General features: G+C 41.2%; 1 protein-coding gene across 1 annotated transcript in view; it reads right to left on the bottom strand.

Moving 5' to 3' along the window:
* The window catches only part of CNTN3 (contactin 3), a 393326-nt gene that overhangs the window by 31902 nt on the left and 342412 nt on the right, over positions 1 to 19012 (bottom strand). Inside the window, exons 10-11 of the mRNA XM_084832495.1 lie at positions 9797 to 9924; positions 4018 to 4193 (exon numbers count right to left, since the gene is read on the bottom strand). Of these exons, the coding sequence (XP_084688621.1) occupies positions 4018 to 4193; positions 9797 to 9924 (304 nt within the window). The remainder of the gene's footprint in view (positions 1 to 4017; positions 4194 to 9796; positions 9925 to 19012) is intronic.

Here is a 19012-nt window from a genome sequence, read left to right as displayed (position 1 = left end):
AGCTATGGCAAACCTAGACAGCATAGTAAGAAGCAGAGACATCACCTTGCCGACAAAGGTCTGTCTAATCAAAGCTATGGTTTTCCCAGTAGTAATGTATGGCTGTGAGAGCTGGACTATAAGGAAGGCTGAGCGCCGAAGAATTGATGCTTTCGAACTGTGGTGCTGGAGAAGACTCTTACGAGTCCCCTGGATTGCAAGGAGGTCAAATCAGTCCATCCTAAAGGAAATCAACCCTGAGTGCTCATTGGAAGGACAGATAATGAAGCTGAAGCTCCAATATTTTGGCCACCTAATGCGAAGAGAAAACTCCCTGGAAAAGACCCTGATGCTGGGAAAGACTGAAGGCAAAAGGAGAAGGGGACGGCAGAGGATGAGATGGCTAGATAGCATCACGGATGCAATGAATATGAACTTGAGCACACTCTGGGAGAGAGCGCAGGACAGGAAGGCCTGGCGTGCTATGGTCCATGGGGTCACGAAGAGTCGGACACGACTGAACGACTGAACAACAACAAAGCTATGTTCCTGTTAATTTGAGGGAGATACCATGACATGAGAATATTCCTAAAGTTTTTCGGGCATGAAAATCAGTGGCTGGATTGGCTTAGAGGAACAGGTTTTCCTTTTATTTCCCCTATGCTCACAACTGGTAGCACTTAATACTTTGAATTAAATATTTTTCAGGGACCTTTGTTCTCAGATAATATATATTTACCAAATTATTTAAAATGTCTTGAACAAAATATTATGTTTTTACTGCAATATAGGCCATGCCCTTCTCAGTCAGTTTTTGGAAGTGATTGTCTTAATTGAATTGATATTATCCCTCTTTTGGCATAATATAAACTGAAAAATTAAAGCATTCCTCTTATTGTGCAGCATTAATAAAGAAGGGTGTGATGTTTGGGGTTTAAAAGTGCAGATTAAAATTCTTCCAGAGAGAAAGAACACAACACATAAATTCACACAATACAGTGAGAAATGACACTGTAAAGCAACCCATAAAGCAGAAACACACGGTGGAAAGTGCATCTTTAGTCTGCACCCTCCCTCAGCGCAGCAATTTATTCACTAAAACCAATCTTGTACTAAGCATTCGAAGTATAAACGTGCCCATGGGATTGACAAACAGAATAATTTTTTTGTTTATATAAAATAAATAAATAAAACTTAAATAAAAACTTGAGTGCTCCTTCGATGACACGTTTGAATAGACAAAACTATGCCAAATCTAATCATAGCAACATCATGCTGCACAGAGACTGTGTGTGTGTGTGTGCGTGTGTGTGTGCATGAGACGTTGAGTTCCAATATTAATCATTCATCATATCACTAGGAATGTTATACCAAAGCCTTTGCATTTTGTATAAATCAATCCTGGATACCATGAAAGCACAATAAGAATGCTACAGCAACAAGCTCTCAAACTGACAATGTTTCTTGGAGACTTGGCAGTAGAAGAGACTTCACTCACATCTTCCGCTAGCAAAATTAGATCTATGCTGCCATGGACAAGTTGCAATGACAGGAAGGTCACCTTCCATGATGAGCACTGCGCTGACCCATAGAACACAAATCGTCAACAGTCTGCATGGTATTAAAACCAGTAACAACATTGTAGCCACTTCTAATACTGATGCCTGCACAATTTCAGCTGACCCTAGCCTTTCTGACATGCTGATAGTTGCAATGGTTTACAGGCAGCCTGTTAGTAATTCAGAAGCTGCTTGCACCCATCTAACAATGGAGAAGTAAGACAACCCACGTTGAAACCTTACACTAACCCAAGATTTGTCGTCGTGACACGCAGATCGGGTGTTTTACCCCTGTGGAAGACTAACTTGATACATGTCAGAGAACCCATAAGTTCTGAGGACTTCTACATGCAAAAACATTTGTGCTCTCCGACCTGTCTTGTGCCTGTGGTTCTCTGAAGAAGCTTCATTTCAATTATTGCAGTTGCTGGGCAGGACTCCCTTTTTCCTCTGCTTCAGTCCCTGACCCCCCATCAGGGGTAAAAGGTTCGGATTTTTTTTCTTACTTGTAAAGGTGGGTGGGAGCTGAACAAAGAGGGATGGTGGCCCAAACCACCTAGGCTTTCAGAACTATCCTTGAGAGCATTGACTAAATCCCTTGATATTTTATATTTGCAAAGAATAGGGATGGGCAATCTGTCAAGTTCTATTCCACTCAGTTTCTCATTTTTCCTACATTATGTTTGTTCCATCCCATTTCCACATCAGCTTGTGAATTTGATTTTTTAAAGTCCTCACAAAAATTTCTGAGTATTTTGTGCACATGTATCTAAATGTATGCATTGTTGTACACATTTTTTTAAAAAATATGCATCCTGGGATATGCTACTGTAAATATACACCTTTTTCACAAGAGACTTGCTCTAATATAACATGGGTTTGTGCACTCCTTTCCCTAATGTATGGATTTTTGTGTGCACATTTCTCTAATATATACATTTTTGTGTGCGTTTTTTTTTTAAATTTGCAAACTTCATCGCAAAATTCAAGTAAGTTATCACTGTATTGTTGCATTCCAGTTTGTGTAGAAATTCAGGAAGTGTGAATTTAACCCAATAAATTTCTCACCCATCCCTAGCAAGGAATGCTTGCAAAGCCCATACAGATGTTTGAGGTGAGCATAGGCCATTCTTAATTATTTGCTGGGAAATCAGCAATCTCACACTGAGTTTAAGAACTCTTCCAGGGAAAGCTTCATTTTGTACACAGTGAAATTGCTTTTGATTGTTAATATGTCTCGCACTTGTCACCTCTAGCCTTGCTTTATTGTTGATGTACATTATTTTCTGAAGTTCACTGCTCCACCTTTTTCTTCTCATAGGGGCAAAAGTTTCAGTTTTAAAACACCCTCTTTTTAAGACAGAGGTGGGCAACTGCAGGAGGTCCAGGGGACATTTTCCTCCCCTGTCCCCGTGGGCTAGACCTCTCTCCTTGCCAAAAAGGATAATACATTAAAAATTAAATAAATGAAAAAATGATGTCTGTAGCAGCCATGGAGCACTAAAAGGATCAAATTTAACTTGAAAACAAAAATCCTCCACCCAGCCAATTTTGGGGAACAGTGGAGGGTAGCAGCAGGGGTGCAGCAGGAGCTGCATGAGGAACACATCTTGCAGATCCCTGTTTTAAGAGATGAACAGTCTGATGTATGTACAAACCAGCCTGCTGTTGGTTGCTCACATGTCTGCTCCTCGTTTGGGGGTGTGGGGGTGTTCTTTTTTTATACCAAAAAGAAGATGTACAGGAGTGAAGCTGAACCATTCTTCTCTGTACCTCTCTATGCTCCTTTTCTTCTAGCATTTTTCTCACAGCCTGGATTACTTATCGCATCCAGGAATAAATGCCGGAAGAGTATTAGGAGATAAGGATGGGGAAGATTCCACACTTCTCGCTTACGTACCACTTTGTGTAAAAATGACATACACCGTTGCTGCTTTATATGTGAATAGGATAGACATAGGAATTAAACTATGGCTGACCTATAATATCTAGTTTGGCTCTTAGAAGCAAGAGACTGTATACGTGCCTAGTGGGACAGGCATGCCCAGTCATCAGCATGTCAAATAAGTATGTAAATGCCTCTTCCTTAATTCCTGGGATTCTTTACAGGGTAAGGAAATTGCTATCAGAAATATCCTAGCACAGTGCATAGACTACTGCAAAAGACAATCTGGAAAGTCAATCAACCTATGTACATTTACGCAACTAATAAAAAAAGGGTAGATTTTATTTTGTAGAAATTCTTCAGTTGTTTTAATCAATTAACAATATAAAGCAAACCTCAGGCTGCCACAAGTAATTTAATGGCAATGTATTGCGTTTCTCATAAGGTTACACTATAATAACATTTAAAACAATCAAACAAACTAAAAATTTAACAGAAATATAATGTTCATACTTTTGTCCCTTTGAAAGGACTATTATAGTGTTACAGTTACAGTTCATAAATCAAAAGTGAAATAAATACTTTACAACTTACCCCACCTACTCTCTCAAAATGTGATGCATCTTTTCTGAAGTCAGTCAATGCACTATTAAAATACCATGTGAAACCTATGTCCAGCAGTGGATCATGCTGGACTTGGCAGGGCAAGATTACACTTTCTCCTACAGTAACATCCATATTTGAAGGTGCCAGAGTTATCCGAGTTGGCTCTGTGGAGAACAGGCACAGTTAATTTTAGTTGCTTGAGTTACTGGCCGACTTTTCTGCACTGTTTTTTTTTTTAAAAAACTATGATTTTCTGCAAAATCCAGACACGCAAAAGTAACTGAGTGCAGGCACCGCACTTTAAGAAGGATGCAGACAAGCTGGAGAGGGTTCAGAGGAGGGCAACGAAGATGATCAGGGGACTGGAAACAAAGCCCTATGAGGAGAGACTGAAAGAACCGGGCATGTTTAGCCTTGAGAAGAGAAGACTGAGGGGAGGTATGATCGTGTTTTTCAAGTCCTTGAAAAGTTGTCACAGAGAGGAAGGTCAGGATCTCTTCTCAATCATCCCAGAATGCAGGACACAGAATAATGGGCTCAAGTTACAGGAAGCCATATTCCGGCTGAACATCAGGAAAAACTTCCTGTCTGTCAGAGAAATATGACAATGGAACCAATTACCTAGGGAGGTAGTGGGCTCTCCCACACTGGAGGCATTCAAGATGGGGCTGGACAGCCATCTGCCAGGGATGCTCTGACTTGGATTCCTGCATTGAGCAGGGGTTGGACTAGATGGCCTTGTAGGTCCCTTCCAACCCTACTATTCTATGATTCTATTCTATGATTCTATGAGTCAAACTCTTAGTATACCTTCCCTGCCTCAAAGATTTTCGTAACTCTAAGCATCTTTCAGGACTGTAAGAAGACATTAAAAAAACAGCTGGGCAATTATTTCATATCTAGAAAAAAAATGAAAGGGGGAGGGAGTTTAAAAATCACTGGATTATTAAACAACTACTGCTATTTAATCTTGTTTTTGGAGAGGGGAAATTTTAAAGTTTGTTTCCAGTCTAACTATTTGTGATGGAGTACTCTAGAAATATAGAGTCTTTTGCTGAAGGTGGGTTTGGAAGGAAAGTTGAGAGAGACTGCTGACCCACACAACTATGAGTTAAATCTCACTACTCACATTATAATTTTAGTAGATTTCTCAGATAGTGCACAAATCTATTCAATCATTATTTCTATTTCACAGATATGCCAAGGTGCTGCTGCTGGATGCCTCTTTAAGTAGTAAGCTTAAGTAGAAAGCAGCTAGATGCCTCATTAGAAAGCTTATGTCAGACAGTTACATTCTCTCCATTAAGATCTTCCATAAGACAGGGAGAAACCAAGGTAAAAGTTGAACCCACAGCCTTCAAGTGGTAGTCTTCACGTGCCCTAGAATGGGGCTAATTCTCATGATCACCTCCAAGCACTAAAGTCTTCACAGCTACCACAGTGTGATAATAAGGATTATTCTGGCAACTCCTTACCAACTGGGAGCATATGTTAAAAGGAGCACCTGTAATTGAGCCTAATTGAGAATTCCTAACCCTGGCAACCCCTTCATGGATCACTCCCTTGTTGTGGCGAAGGGGCTTACGTAACTAAGTGAAGCCATAAGCTATGCTGTGCAGGGCCACCCAAGATGGACAGGTCATGGCAGAGAGTTCTGACAAAATGTGGTCCACTGGAGAAGGAAATGGCAACCCACTCCAGGATTCTTGCCAAGAAAACCCCATGGAACGTATCACAAGGCTAAAAGATATGACACCGGAAGATGAGCCCCTCAGGTCGGAAGGTGTCCAATATACTACTGGGGAAGAGCAGAGGGAATTTCCAAGTAGCGCCAGAAAGAGTGAAGTGGCTGGGCCAAAGCTAAAAGGACAGTCAGCTGTGGATGTGTCTGGTGGTGAAAAGAAAATCCGATGCTGTAAAGAACAATATTGTTTAGGAACCTGGAATGTCAGATTAATGAATCAAGGTAAGCTGGAGGTGGTCAAACATGAGATGGCAAGATTGCACATCGACATCTTGGGAATCAGCGAACTAAAATGGACAAGCATGAGCAAATTTAATTCAGGTGACCATCATATCTACTATTGTGGGCAAGAATCCCTTAGAAGAAATGGAGTAGCATTCATAGTCAAGAAAAGGGTGGGAAAAGCAGTACTGGGGTACAATCTCAAAAACGATAGAATGATCTCAGTATGAATCCAAGGCAAACCATTCAACATCACAGTAATTCAAGTCTAGGCCCCAACCACTGATGCTGAAGAAGCTGAGGTTGATCGGTTTTATGAAGACCTACAACACCTTCTAGAACTAACACCAAAAAAAGATGTCCTCTTCATCATAGGGGATTGGAATGCTAAAGTAGGAAGTCAAGAAATCACTGGGATAATAATAGGCAGGCATGGCCTTGGTGTACAAAATGAAGCAGGGCAAAGGCTAATAGAGTTTTGCCAAGAGAACACGCTGATCATAGCAAACACGCTTTTCCAACAGCACAAGAGGCGACTCTACACATGGACATCACCAGATGGTCAATATTGAAATCAGATTGATTATGTACTTTGCAGCCAAAGATGGAGAAGCTCTATACAGTCAGTCAAAACAAGACCTGGAGCTGACTGTGGCTCAGATCATGAGCTGCTTCTTGCAAAATTTCGTCTTAAATTGAAGAACGTCGGGAAAACCACTAAACCATTCAGGTGTCGAAAATCATATCCCTTATGAATATACAGTGGAGGTGATGAATAGATTTAAGGGATTAGACCTGATAGAGTGCCATAGAGGAACTATGGATGGAGGTACGTAACATTGTTCAGGAGGCAGCAACTCAATCCATCCCAAAGAAAAAGAAATGCAAGAAAGCCAAGTGGCTGTCTGAGGAGGCTTTACAAGTAGCTGAGGAAAGAAGGGAAGCGAAAAGCAAGGGAGAACGGGGAAGATATAGTCAACTGAATGCAGAGTTCCAGAGAATAGCAAGGAGAGACAAGAAGGCCTTCTTAAATGAACAATGCAAAGAAATCGAAGAAAACAACAGAATGGGAAAGACAAGAGATCTCTTCAAGAAAATCAGAGATCTCAACGGAACGTTTTGTGCCAAGACGGGCATGATAAAGGACAAAGAAGGCAGGGACCTAACAGAAGCAGATGAGATTAAGAAGAGGTGGAAAGAATACACAGAAGAAATATACAGGGAAGATCTTAATGTCCCTGATAGCCATGATAGTGTGGTCACTGAACTTGAGCCGGACATCCTAGAGAGTGAAGTCAAGTGGGCCTTCGGAAGCATTACTAACAACAAAGCTAGCGGAGATGACAGTCTTCCAGCTGAGCTATTTAAAATCCTAAAAGATGATGCTTCTAAAGTGCTGCACTCAATATGCCAACAAATTTGGAACACTCAACAGTGGCCACAAGACTGGAAAAGGTCAGTTTACATTCCAATTCCAAAGAAGGGCAATGCCAAAGGGTGTTCAAACTACCGTATAATTGCGCTCATTTCACATGCCAGCAAGGTTATGCTCAAAATCCTACAAGCTAGGCTTCAGCAGTATGCGAACCGAGAACTACCAGAAGTACAAGCTGGGTTTCCAAGAGGCAGAGGAATTAGAGATCAAATCGCCAACTTTCGCTGGATCGTGGAGAAAGCAAGAGAATTCCAGAAAAATACTTCTGCTTCATTGACTATGCTAAAGCCTTTGATTGTGTGGATCACAACAAACTGTGGCAAATTCTGAAAGAGATAGGAGTACCAGACCACCTTACCTTTCCTCTGAGAAACCTGTACGAGGTTCAAGAAGCAACAGTAAGAACCAGACATGGAACAACTGATTGGTTCAAAAGTGGGAAAGGAGTACGACAAGGCTGCATAATGTCGCCCTGCTTATTTAACTTATATGCAGAGTACATCATGAGAAACGCCGGGTTGGATGAATCACAGGTCGGAATTAAGATTGCTGGGAGAATTATCAACAACCTCAGATACGCAGACGATACCACCCTAATGGCAGAAAGCGAAGAGGACCTAAAGAGCCTCTTGTTGAGGGTGAAAGAGGAGAGTGCAAAAGCTGGTTTGAAACTCAACATTAAAAAAATGAAGATCATGGCAACTGGCCCCATCACTTCCTGGCATATGGAAGGGGAAGAAATGGAAGCAGTGACAGATTTTATTTTCTTGGGCTCCAAGATCACTGCAGACGGTGACTGTAGCCATGAAATTAAAAGATGCTTGCTCCTTGGGAGGAAAGCTATGGCAAACCTAGACAGCATAGTAAGAAGCAGAGACATCACCTTGCCGACAAAGGTCCATCTAATCAAAGCTATGGTTTTCCCAGTAGTAACGTATGGCTGTGAGAGCTGGACTATAAGGACGGCTGAGCTCTGAAGAATTGATGCTTTCGAACTGTGGTGCTGGAGAAGACTCTTACAAGTCCCCTGGACTGCAAGGAGGTCAAATGAGTCAATCCTAAAGGAAATCAACCCTGAGTGCTCATTGGAAGGACAGATACTGAAGCTGAAATATTTTGGCCACCTAATGCGAAGAGAAAACTCTCTGGAAAAGACCCTGATGCTGGGAAAGACTGAAGGCAAAAGGAGAAGGGGACGGCAGAGGATGAGATGGCTAGATAGTATCACTGATGCAATGAATATGGACTTGAGCACGCTCCGGGAGAGAGCGCAGGACAGGAAGGCCTGGAGTGCTATAGTCCATGGGGTCACGAAGAGTCAGACACGACTGAACGACTGAACAACAACAACAACCCTGGCAAATCTGTCAAATAAGGAAGCAGAGACAAATGTGTGCTCCAGAAGCTCATCTCAAATAGTGCAGGGAAAGTCTGATGAAACCAGAAATGGTGCAAAATCTGCCTCTGAAACAGGAATGTGCTGTGAGGGAACCTAGGCATAAATATATAGCAGCGTAAAAGCCCAAGAGAGGTCTGAACAGTATGACAAGTGACAACCAGAGGATATGGAGGGTCCCTTTATTTTTATGCTCTATGAAAAGATCAGTTCTGCTTTTTTTCTTTTAAAAAGGGAAGTCTGCATTGTTGCCCTTGAAAAAAAAGAACAATTCTGCTCCTTCCTACCTTTTTGCAGTGGAGATCAGATCTCTTTTATGTTTCTAAAGGGGGGGGGGGAAATTAGTTCCATAATTTCCAGAAAGACTGAACCTGTTCCTCTCCTGCAAATGCAGAATCAAGCAGCAACCAAGATGGCAAAGACAGAGATTTTATATTGCTGTCCATGGAAACAGAGAATGTCTTAGAAAACAGCTGAGAGTCACTGTCTTGGATGGAACTCCACCCACATGATGTTCGCCCTGGGAGAAGAGAGGAGGTGATACTTGACAATTCCTCCTTCCTCTTGCAGCCCCTGAAAAGTTGCTCTTGGTGGTTGGGAGGTGGAACAATGTGGGAGGTGACACAGATAATGCAGGAGGGAAGGGGGATTTAGGAAAATCACTGCCCTGCTTCCTCCAGTGGGAGCCTCCCCTCCACTGGATCCCAGTCCCTTTCAAACTGAAGGACTGAGCAGAAGGAATACTCTGGATCCAACTCTCTGAAATCTAGAGTCAATGGCATATAAATATTCTACTGTATAAAGTGGTGTCCATATCAGCTTAACAAGAACACAAATTTCATATTTTATATGAAATGTGCAAACAATGCAATTTAAAAAATAAGCTGAGAATTCAAAATTGAAATGTCTCTTTCACAAATTTCTCAATCCATACAATCTGCAAGTGAAAGACAATTAGCTATCTAATTACCTGTAACTAATAAGCTGGTTGAGCTACTAGCTTTTCCAAACTGGTTCTCTGCCAGGCAAGTATAACTTCCAGCATCTGATTTACTCACATTAGTTATTCGGAGTCCTCCATCTTTTAACAATGATATTCTAAAAATAAAAGAGGTGGAAAAAAAGTGTAATTTTGCTCAGAGAAATGTGGATATTCTTTAAACGTTTTGGTTGCAAAACACTCCCACATACACCCAAAGAAACAGTTTCCTTATAAATCTCCCCAATGGGCATAAGAGACAATGAAATCATGGGTTATATTCTGTCCTCATAATTCAGTTAAATAATAACAGAATTGTGTGGCAGCTTCATCAACTGACACATCACATAGTGAACTTATCCCCACATTTCCACACTTGAGTGAGACTATAGGCGAAAACAAGCATTCTAAAAATGCACAGTATTCAATTACGTATCTGGTTTTGATGAAGTTAATTATAGGGGTGTGGGTATGAGATCCTTATCAGAAATGTTGCACACAGGGAAGGGAGACTTACATCTTTACTGCCCAGAGTGACCCGGGTCTAAATTACTCCTCCCATGGTGCCCATAGGAATTTTCTCTCTCTCCATATTCCAGCAACATGGGGTGTGTGTGGTGGATTTACATATTTATTTGTTACATTTATATCCCACCTTTTCCTCCAAGGAATCCAAGGTGGCATACATCCTCTCCATTTTATCCTCACAGCAGCCCTGTGAGGTAGGTTAGGCTGAGAGTCTGTGACTGACCCAGAGTCACCCAGTGAGCTTCATGGTCGAGTAGGGACTTGAACCCAGGTCTCCCCAGTCCCGGTCCAACACTCTAACCATATACCACACTGTCCGTCACACTGGATATATGATTTTGAAAGACATAAGCCTCCCTGTGCAGTCATCCCTGGTAATTAGCGTAATCAAAAATAGATATGTAGGTGAGTGCTACATTTTCAGAACACCTGTGTTGGCCCCTTTGTCTGTATGAAGTAGCAACATAGTAGAACCCCTATTAAGGATATTAACACAGAAACAGCCTGGATAGTAACTACTCAGTTCCTCAGATGTTGTCTTCAAAGGCCATGTCTTTCATGCCAGGAGGAGGAACAGCCTCTTGAGCTAAACTACTGTCCAACTCCTATATCAATAACCAGCCCACAGTCACCGTGTCCAAAGCAACTATAGGCAACTATAGAAGGCAACTATAAAGGGGATTGTGTGTGTGTGTGTGTGTGTGTGTGTGTGTAATGTAAGACTGCCAATGAGAAAATGGGAGAAGTAGTATCAGAGAAAACTAAGGAAAACAAATGCCACAACTTCATATTCCAGATATGAATAACCATAGGATACATTACCTGAAAATATTAGACTACAATATTTATTTGTATCACTAACAACATTTAAGAATTCCTGCCCTCAATAGCCAGCATGGTAGGTTCAGTGTCGGAGGATGAGATAAAACAATTAATCTAAAGTTACAAAATTGCCTATAACCTGCATGAAACAAACAAGCAAACATGATAAGTCAGTGTAATTGGCTGAACTAAAATGAATACAATTAATATTTGGATGGGGTGAGAAAAGGTGGAAACGGTCATGTTTAAACTGTAACTATTTAGTTATATGTAAACTGTAATGCATTTGTCTTCAATTAATGATGTTTTATGGGACAGGGAGAAGATATTAGTTGCGATGTTGCAAGCATCTAAATACTTGGTTGGGTACTGTTTATTTCATTATTGTGTTTTGTGTTTCATGGATCTATTTAATATGTGATCGTTCTTAATGGCATAGACTATTGTTTAGTGCCTTTTTACTATCACATGCAGCAGTTTGGACTGTGCCTGCGATGATGGGACTAAATGGAGCATGGCTTCACCTGCACTCAGCCTCCGAGATGGAAGTGGCCTATAAGCATGAGGAAAGCTCCCAGCTCCGCCTCCCAATAAGTACCAATGTCTGTACAAAACGGGAGGCATTAGTTGTGGTGTTGACTCAAGGGAAAAGCAAGATAGTTTGATCTCAGGGAGTCTGGCAGGGAAGTCCAGCTGATAAAGGGCAATCAAGTGCACTGAACAAAGTAACAGTGCACCACTCGGTTTGTTATAAACAGACGGTATTGTACCCTTTTTCCTATTGACTGTAGGGAAGGGTGAATCTATCAAGCTCTATTTAGCTCATGTTCTTATTTTCCATTGTCAAGTTCATTCTATCCCATATTCACATCAGACTGAATTTTTATTTTATTGGTCTGCATGAGAATTCATACAGACGTGCATTTTGCAAAATATACATAATTTCTATGCATTATTTCTTTATTTGATACATTTATATACCATCTTTTCTTCCAAGGAGCCCAAGGCATGATATATGAACCTCTGCTTCTCCATATTATCCTCACAACAGCCCTGTGAGGTAGGTTAGGCTGAGAGTCAGTGACTGGCCCAAAGTCACCTGGTGAGCATCATGAATGCGTAGGGACTTGAACCCAGGTTCCCCAATCCCAGTCCAACACTCTCACCAGTACACCACACTGGCTGTCATTTTTTCCCCACATTTATGGTGCCCACACTTGGTACTCACTGGCATAGCTGAGCCCAGTGTTGCCTCTGTTATTCACATGAAGATAAAGAAAGATTTAAAATTCAAATATATTTCAATGAGGCTGGACAACTCCCCAAGAGGTACATTCAAGGTGAACACTCCCTAGCTTCAGTGAAACTGGTCTTGTATCCTCCGGGTGATTCCTGTAAGCATAAATCATGGTGGAGGGATTTTGTTATCTCTCCATGTCTGGCTATGTCCTTTTGTTTAGAGGCAGTTCTTAAACGAGGGGTGGGGGGAGGTCTGGTTTGTCACAATGTCACTCAGTGAGCTTGATCGCTAAGTGGGGATTTGAACTTGCGTTTCCCTAAGCCTACATCCAACACTCTAACCATTCCACCATGCTGGTTTATAAGAGAGGAATACATTAAAGCTAAAGACAGACATAATATAAACGAGGACTCACTGTATATTCTGCAATCATACTACAAGAGTGCCATCACAAGTGTCCGGTAAGGCAAGCATGCCAGCACACTGAAGACTGGCTCAAAGACTTATTCCTCTATACCGGCTCCTTCACTTGACCACTACTTGACCACTCCTTCACTTGACTCCTCTTTCTTTTCCAATTCTAGCTCAGGAAAGTTTACCAAGTCTCCTACAATAAATATATTTTGTCTTGTTTACCCTATTTTTTTTTTTTTTCATTTTTGCTTGCCTGTTTTAAGGTTCTCTACTTTTTTTCTTCTTCCCTGAAACTATGTGCCTGAGATGGGAGCAGTGTCATCTTCCATTTTCAGACATCTGGTTGCAGGGTGGTTTTCCCCCTTTGCCAGCCAGAAAAAGATGAAGTTGTTGAGGAGGTGGCTGCAGCAGTGGGAATAGTGGCCTGGGAAAAACAAGACAGGCTAGATCTGTTATTCAGTTTGCCATTATGCTCATCTACCAGATTAGTTGCAAAGGCAAGATGATGATGATATTTTAAATATTTATACACTGCCTTTAAGAGCCATGCAGCCTCCTCAAGATGATTCATACAGTGTAATTATAATAAAATCATATAAACATATAAACTGGGTTCTAGTCCCCACTCGGCCATGGAAACTCACTGGGTGACTTTGGGCCAGTCACAGACTCTCAGCCCAACCTACCTCATAGGGCTGTTGTTGTGAGGATAAAATGGAGGAGGAGGAGGAGAATGTAAGCTGCCTTGGGTTCCTTGCAAGAGGAAACAAGGCGGGATAGAAATGCAATAAATAAATAATTATAAAATGCAAAATCAGTATAAAAACTACAAAAATATTCCTTCTAAAGATAACAGAATCACAGTGCTATGTGAACCCTCTTTTTATATTATGTCTGTTTCCAGCCTAAATTTATATGAAATGTGCCTCCTTGCTTCTTTTCCCTTCCAAATGAAATTGTGATTAAAACCTGCATCAGCTGCATTTGGTAAAGCCAGGAAAAGTTGCTTTGGAAGCTAGATGTGCCTCACAGGGCGTCAGCCATCCTTGCTTTGGAGTATACTGTAAGATCTGTCTTTGCCCTCAAGGGCACCTTTAAAAGCAGCTTATAAGAGGAATTGAAGAATGACTGATACATGCCATACACATTACAGATAATAGCAATACGTGGTACTATAGACATTAGTGGAAGCGGAGAAGATTATACACAGTGGTAATTATATAAGTTGTTCAGCTAATGCTCTCTATCATCTCATTTTTATTTCTTTTTTGGCCACATCAGCGCAAAACAATGGTGACAGCTACATCGACTTGGCAAAAGAAAAACAGGATAAACGTATTAAAACAATGCCTATTGTTTAATTAAACAACTCGTAGGGAACTTTGGGCAATTTGCAAGTTAAACATGTGTCTGAGATAATAGTGGATCATTGCTTTTAAAACTGCCTATATTTAAGAAGTACGCTTCATGAAGTTGCACAAAGCAAACCAATGGCAGAAAAATATACTATCAAAAAATCTGATAGTAAATCAGTAAATCTGATTTTCTTGTATTGGCCAAGAAAAAAGCAACCCATGTTTCCAATTTTTAGGGCAATGACTATAACACAGTTGATTTAGAAAAGAAAACTTGACATATCTGCTATCTAACCCTTTTTGCTCAAAATAGTAGACAGCTGGCCCTTTGAAAATTAAGAGAGAGAGAAAATAAAACCATGGTCTAACAAAGCGCTATCATTCGAAATGATTGTCTCCCAACAAATAGCCTCACTATCAGCTGCAAACTTACAACAGCACAAAGAGGTAGATCATTGTGTAGTTTACTCCTTCCTTATTAATGCTCTACTGAAATACTGCCTCACACATAAAGAGCTATGCTTGATTATTCAGATATTAGATTTCACTTTTTAAGCATCTTAATGTGGACTGTTGATAGACTTTGAAGGCAGTACACACACTGATGAAACATATAATTTCATTCTGCTTAACATTTGCAGAAGTGGCATTTGAGGTGTGCCCTTACTAATTACCGAGGTCACAATACCAAAACATTAAATATCAGGTGTATACATGCACACAAACACTCAGAACTGGCTGTCCTTTCTTCCACCCTTGCATAAGGAAGGAACAGGCTTCTAATAAGAATCTTCAGATTAAGAGGCTCCTAAAACATTTTAAGAGGATGCCCCAAAGGTAACCACTTTCTAAGGTATTTGATACCAACTTAGAACTACTGCCCATGGATCCTGGATTTAACTAAAGAGACTGGATGTAAACAGAATGAAACATGTTAGCTACAGTGGGACTAAATAGGTTCAAACAAAATACTTTAGCTTCACTGGGATTTCAGTGACGTACCATGGAGGACTAATTGCATAGAATCTGTTTGATATCTCAGAACAATAGGGAAAATATATAACACCAACCCAGGATAAAGACATTTCATAATAAAATACATTTAAGAGTTATTTACTACAAACTGACTGATGTTCAAAAGTAATCTGATGTTTCTTATCACCCTACGTATTTCATAATTCAGTCACAAAGGACAAAAGAAAACATTTTGGGAGAAGCATTGCTTTTCACACTTGTATTACAGAGACTGAAGACTAACTTAATGGGAAATTAGGTGCCTACAAAGTAATAATGAACTATAAATAGGATCTTGTGAGACAGCTATTGAATATGGCTGTACAAGGAAGTCATATATTTTCCTAAAGCTGACAGAGAAACAGCAATGCTCTCTTTCTTTCTCCCACCCACAAAGAGAGAGGGAGAGAGAGGGAGGAGGGCCTGAGAGTAAGGTTTTGCAACATGTATGAAGTTTGTCTGAACAGTATCTGTCTGAATAGCATGCTATTTACTATAAGGCCCAGGCAACAAACTGAGCAAAAATCTCTGACAAATATGCTCCCAATTATTCCCTGGGAAGCAAGGCAAGGCATTATGAGCTTCTCTACACCAGCCTAAAATCCCACATTTAAAATGGGGGCTTTCAGCTTCCGTTTTAAATACAGGATCACGACAGACTCCCTTTACACGTGCTTCCTTCCCCCCTTTTCCCCTTTATCTGAGTCTTCTCATATGTTTCATTATACAGCTGCTAGATGGCACTGTGGTTCAGCTCTTCTTATTGCAGCTTTTCCTTTTTCACAAGGGAACTGAAGCAGAACTTATGCGTAGTAATTTGATAGTTCATTATCTCCGATCTTTAAAAAAAAATGCAATAAAGTGTGGGAGATGCCCTGGAGGTTAACAATGTCATCTAAAGGGCCCACACACTTCTGTGAATAACCAATCTCGATAACAGAATAAAAGCTCCATGTGAAGATGCCCTTTATCAGTTACCCATATGAGAATCCAGGTTGCCAAATCCAGTTTGCTTAAGTCAGCCATGATAGCTTTATGTAGATGTGCAGTTTGTGTGTTGTATTTTTGTTGCATCACCCTATCACATGGATAGGCAAGCTGGTACCCCCCACCAAATGTTTTAGACTACAAATCCCATAATCCCTGACCATTGGTCATGCTTGCTGAGGCTGGTGGGAACTGTAGTCTAAAAGATCTGGAGGGTAGCCGGTTGCCTACCCCTACCAAATCCCATGGCTAAAGTATTCATTTTGTTCTGGAAAAGACTGCAAGAGAAGGAGGTTTGAAGGCTGCCAGGCATGAGAGACCTGGATGGTAGTAAGCGAGCTATCACCTATTTGACCTATATGTGTCCTTTACTGATTAAATTAAAATATGATGCTGTTCTGCACTATACGAAGCTTGGGAATTCCACTTAAATGCAAATGCCTTCCTAACTACCAAGTCACCATCCAAGCCAGACAAGCCACAGGGTTACCTGTCCAGTCTAGAGCCTTGGTGGGAAACATGGTCAGGCTATTGACTCCTTTCTTCTACCCCATCCTGAGTCCACTCCTGAGCCACTGATCCCTTTGTATTGTTTAGTTTAAAGTCTGTAAGTGCCCTTGAGTCCAGGCACTTAGGCTACTCTTTGATCATGGGACCCAGTGTGGATAGACTCACTGTCACACAACTCCAAGAATACCCAGGGGTTGCTAGGCCCTCAAACCCATTCTTCAATCCTTCCTTGCATGCTCCCTCTTCTGCTCTGGTGCCTAGCCCATGTTTATAGGGCCAGAGTTTCCATTTCTCCCTTCTGCTTGAAATAACCTCACTGCCTTATTTGGACAGACCACTAATGCACTCCCATGTTTCCCTCCTTTGCCTCCTTACCAAGTTCCCTTGCCTTTCTCTGTGATTATTGTTTTCCTCAGAGTAGTCAAGTCCATGGAGAGATGTAATTTTTAGGCTGTCTATTCCAAATTCTATTTTTGAACTTACTAAAAGTCTGTAAAGCAGAGGATAGACTGTGTCCTCTATAAGTTTCCAAGTATCCATGACCAACCAGAAAGTGAAGTCCTATCTTGAGCCCCTTGTTCTGAAACAAGGTAAAATGCGGTAAATATACCCCACATAGAACAGGCAAACTCCCCAATTCCTGTACCTGGAAACTGGCCACCCACAGGTCTCTGTCTCTCTCATCAGGATTCAGGCTCAGTTTGTTGGCCATCATCCAATTCATTACTGCAACCAGGCACTGGTTCAGAACATGCACAGCCACTCCTGATTCAGATGTCATAGAAAAACAGAGTTGGGTGTCATTAACATACTGATGACATGACACCTTGCCCCAAATCTCCTAATGACCTTCCGCAATGTTTTCATACAGACGTTAAAATTCATATAGAGCTCCCCAGAAAACCACAGAGCAGCCTGGATGCCCATCATGTCCACACCACAACTGGAGCTTTGACAGGGTCATCAGTGCTGGTTACTGGACATTCCCCCAGAGCATTCAGGAATCCATTGGATTCCGTAAGACTCTGGTGGCAGACGAGGGTAAGACAATAGCAGTACCTTCTATGACAGATTCTATAATCTCAGATGAGTAAAATAAAACTATCATTCGATTCAAGATTTTCTTAGGTATCAAACCCCTTGACAATAGAAATCAAATTATATTGACTATTCATCTATGTAGGTTTCCTAATACTGATGCTACACTAAGAACAAAAGGCCTATTTAAAAAGTGAACTTGAATCAATTATATCAACAGAAAACTCTTCCTCCAACAAACCATTTCAATACTTGACCTTCAGATTTCCTGTTGAAAACTAGAGCTAGTTTATGATCACAGTAGTTGCTTTTGGCACCCTGGATTCTCTCATGGGGGTAACTGATACCCCTCATCCCTTTCAATGGTAATTTAGGAAGCAATCCTGTGCATGTCTAAAAAGGAAAAACAGCTATGCTGGCTGGGGAATGCTGTGAGTTGTAGGACTTTTTTCTGTCTAAACATGCATAGAATTGCCCCTTAAAGACTCATCTATTTGCTCAGGCTTTTCCCATGTGGTCTGTCACCTCCGATCCCTTCCTTTTATTGTCTTATAAAATAAAATAAGCCTGAATCAAGGACCTTATAGTTGTAAAGCGTTTAGGGCCAAATTAGACTGTGACTGTGGCAGACCTGTGTTCCTTTTCACATCCTGTCCACCTGTTCACATATAAAGTGCTGAAGGAGCTGAACTGGTTACCAGTTGTTTTCCAGGCCCAATTCAAGGTGCTGGTATTGACCTTTAAAACCCCATACAGTTCTGGCCCAGTCCATCTTAGGGAGTGCCTCCAGCAACACCAGGGATGCCATTCAACAAGTTCGGCCTTGGAGGCTTCTATCTGTCCCATCAGCCAGGACAGCTAGGCTGGTGAGGACTAGGGAGAGGGTCTTTTCTTCAGTGGCCCCCACTCTGTGGAATTTCCTCCCTAGTGACCTCCACCATGCCCCCTCTTTGATGATCTTCCGCCAGGCTTTGAAAATCTGGCTGTTCAGGCGAGCATTTGGGGTGGGTTAGGGTTTTTTTTTTTAGATCAATGTTGTTTTGTTGATTATGTTGTATTTTGTGTTGTTATTTGTATTGTACGCTGCCTAGAGTGGCCAGGTAGCCAGCCAGATGGGCAGCTATTAAATCTAATAAATAAAAATGAATAAAAGTGTCTAGACAGCCTAAATTAATTCCTTTGTTTTCTCAGCTTTGCCTCCAAGAAAGAACGAAGGTGTGCCATTTAAAATGAGGAGTTGCTGTCAATAACTACATGCCAGTGTCCCAGTACTGAGCCTGTCTCTACCATACGCTACTC

Source organism: Heloderma suspectum, chromosome 2, assembly GCF_057233095.1.
Source record: "Heloderma suspectum isolate Gila_16-S chromosome 2, 16-S_ref, whole genome shotgun sequence".
In the NCBI taxonomy this organism is placed as follows: Eukaryota; Metazoa; Chordata; class Lepidosauria; order Squamata; family Helodermatidae; genus Heloderma; species Heloderma suspectum.
The sequence above is the reverse complement of the archived record's forward strand: the minus strand, read 5'-3'. Positions and strand labels throughout refer to the sequence as shown.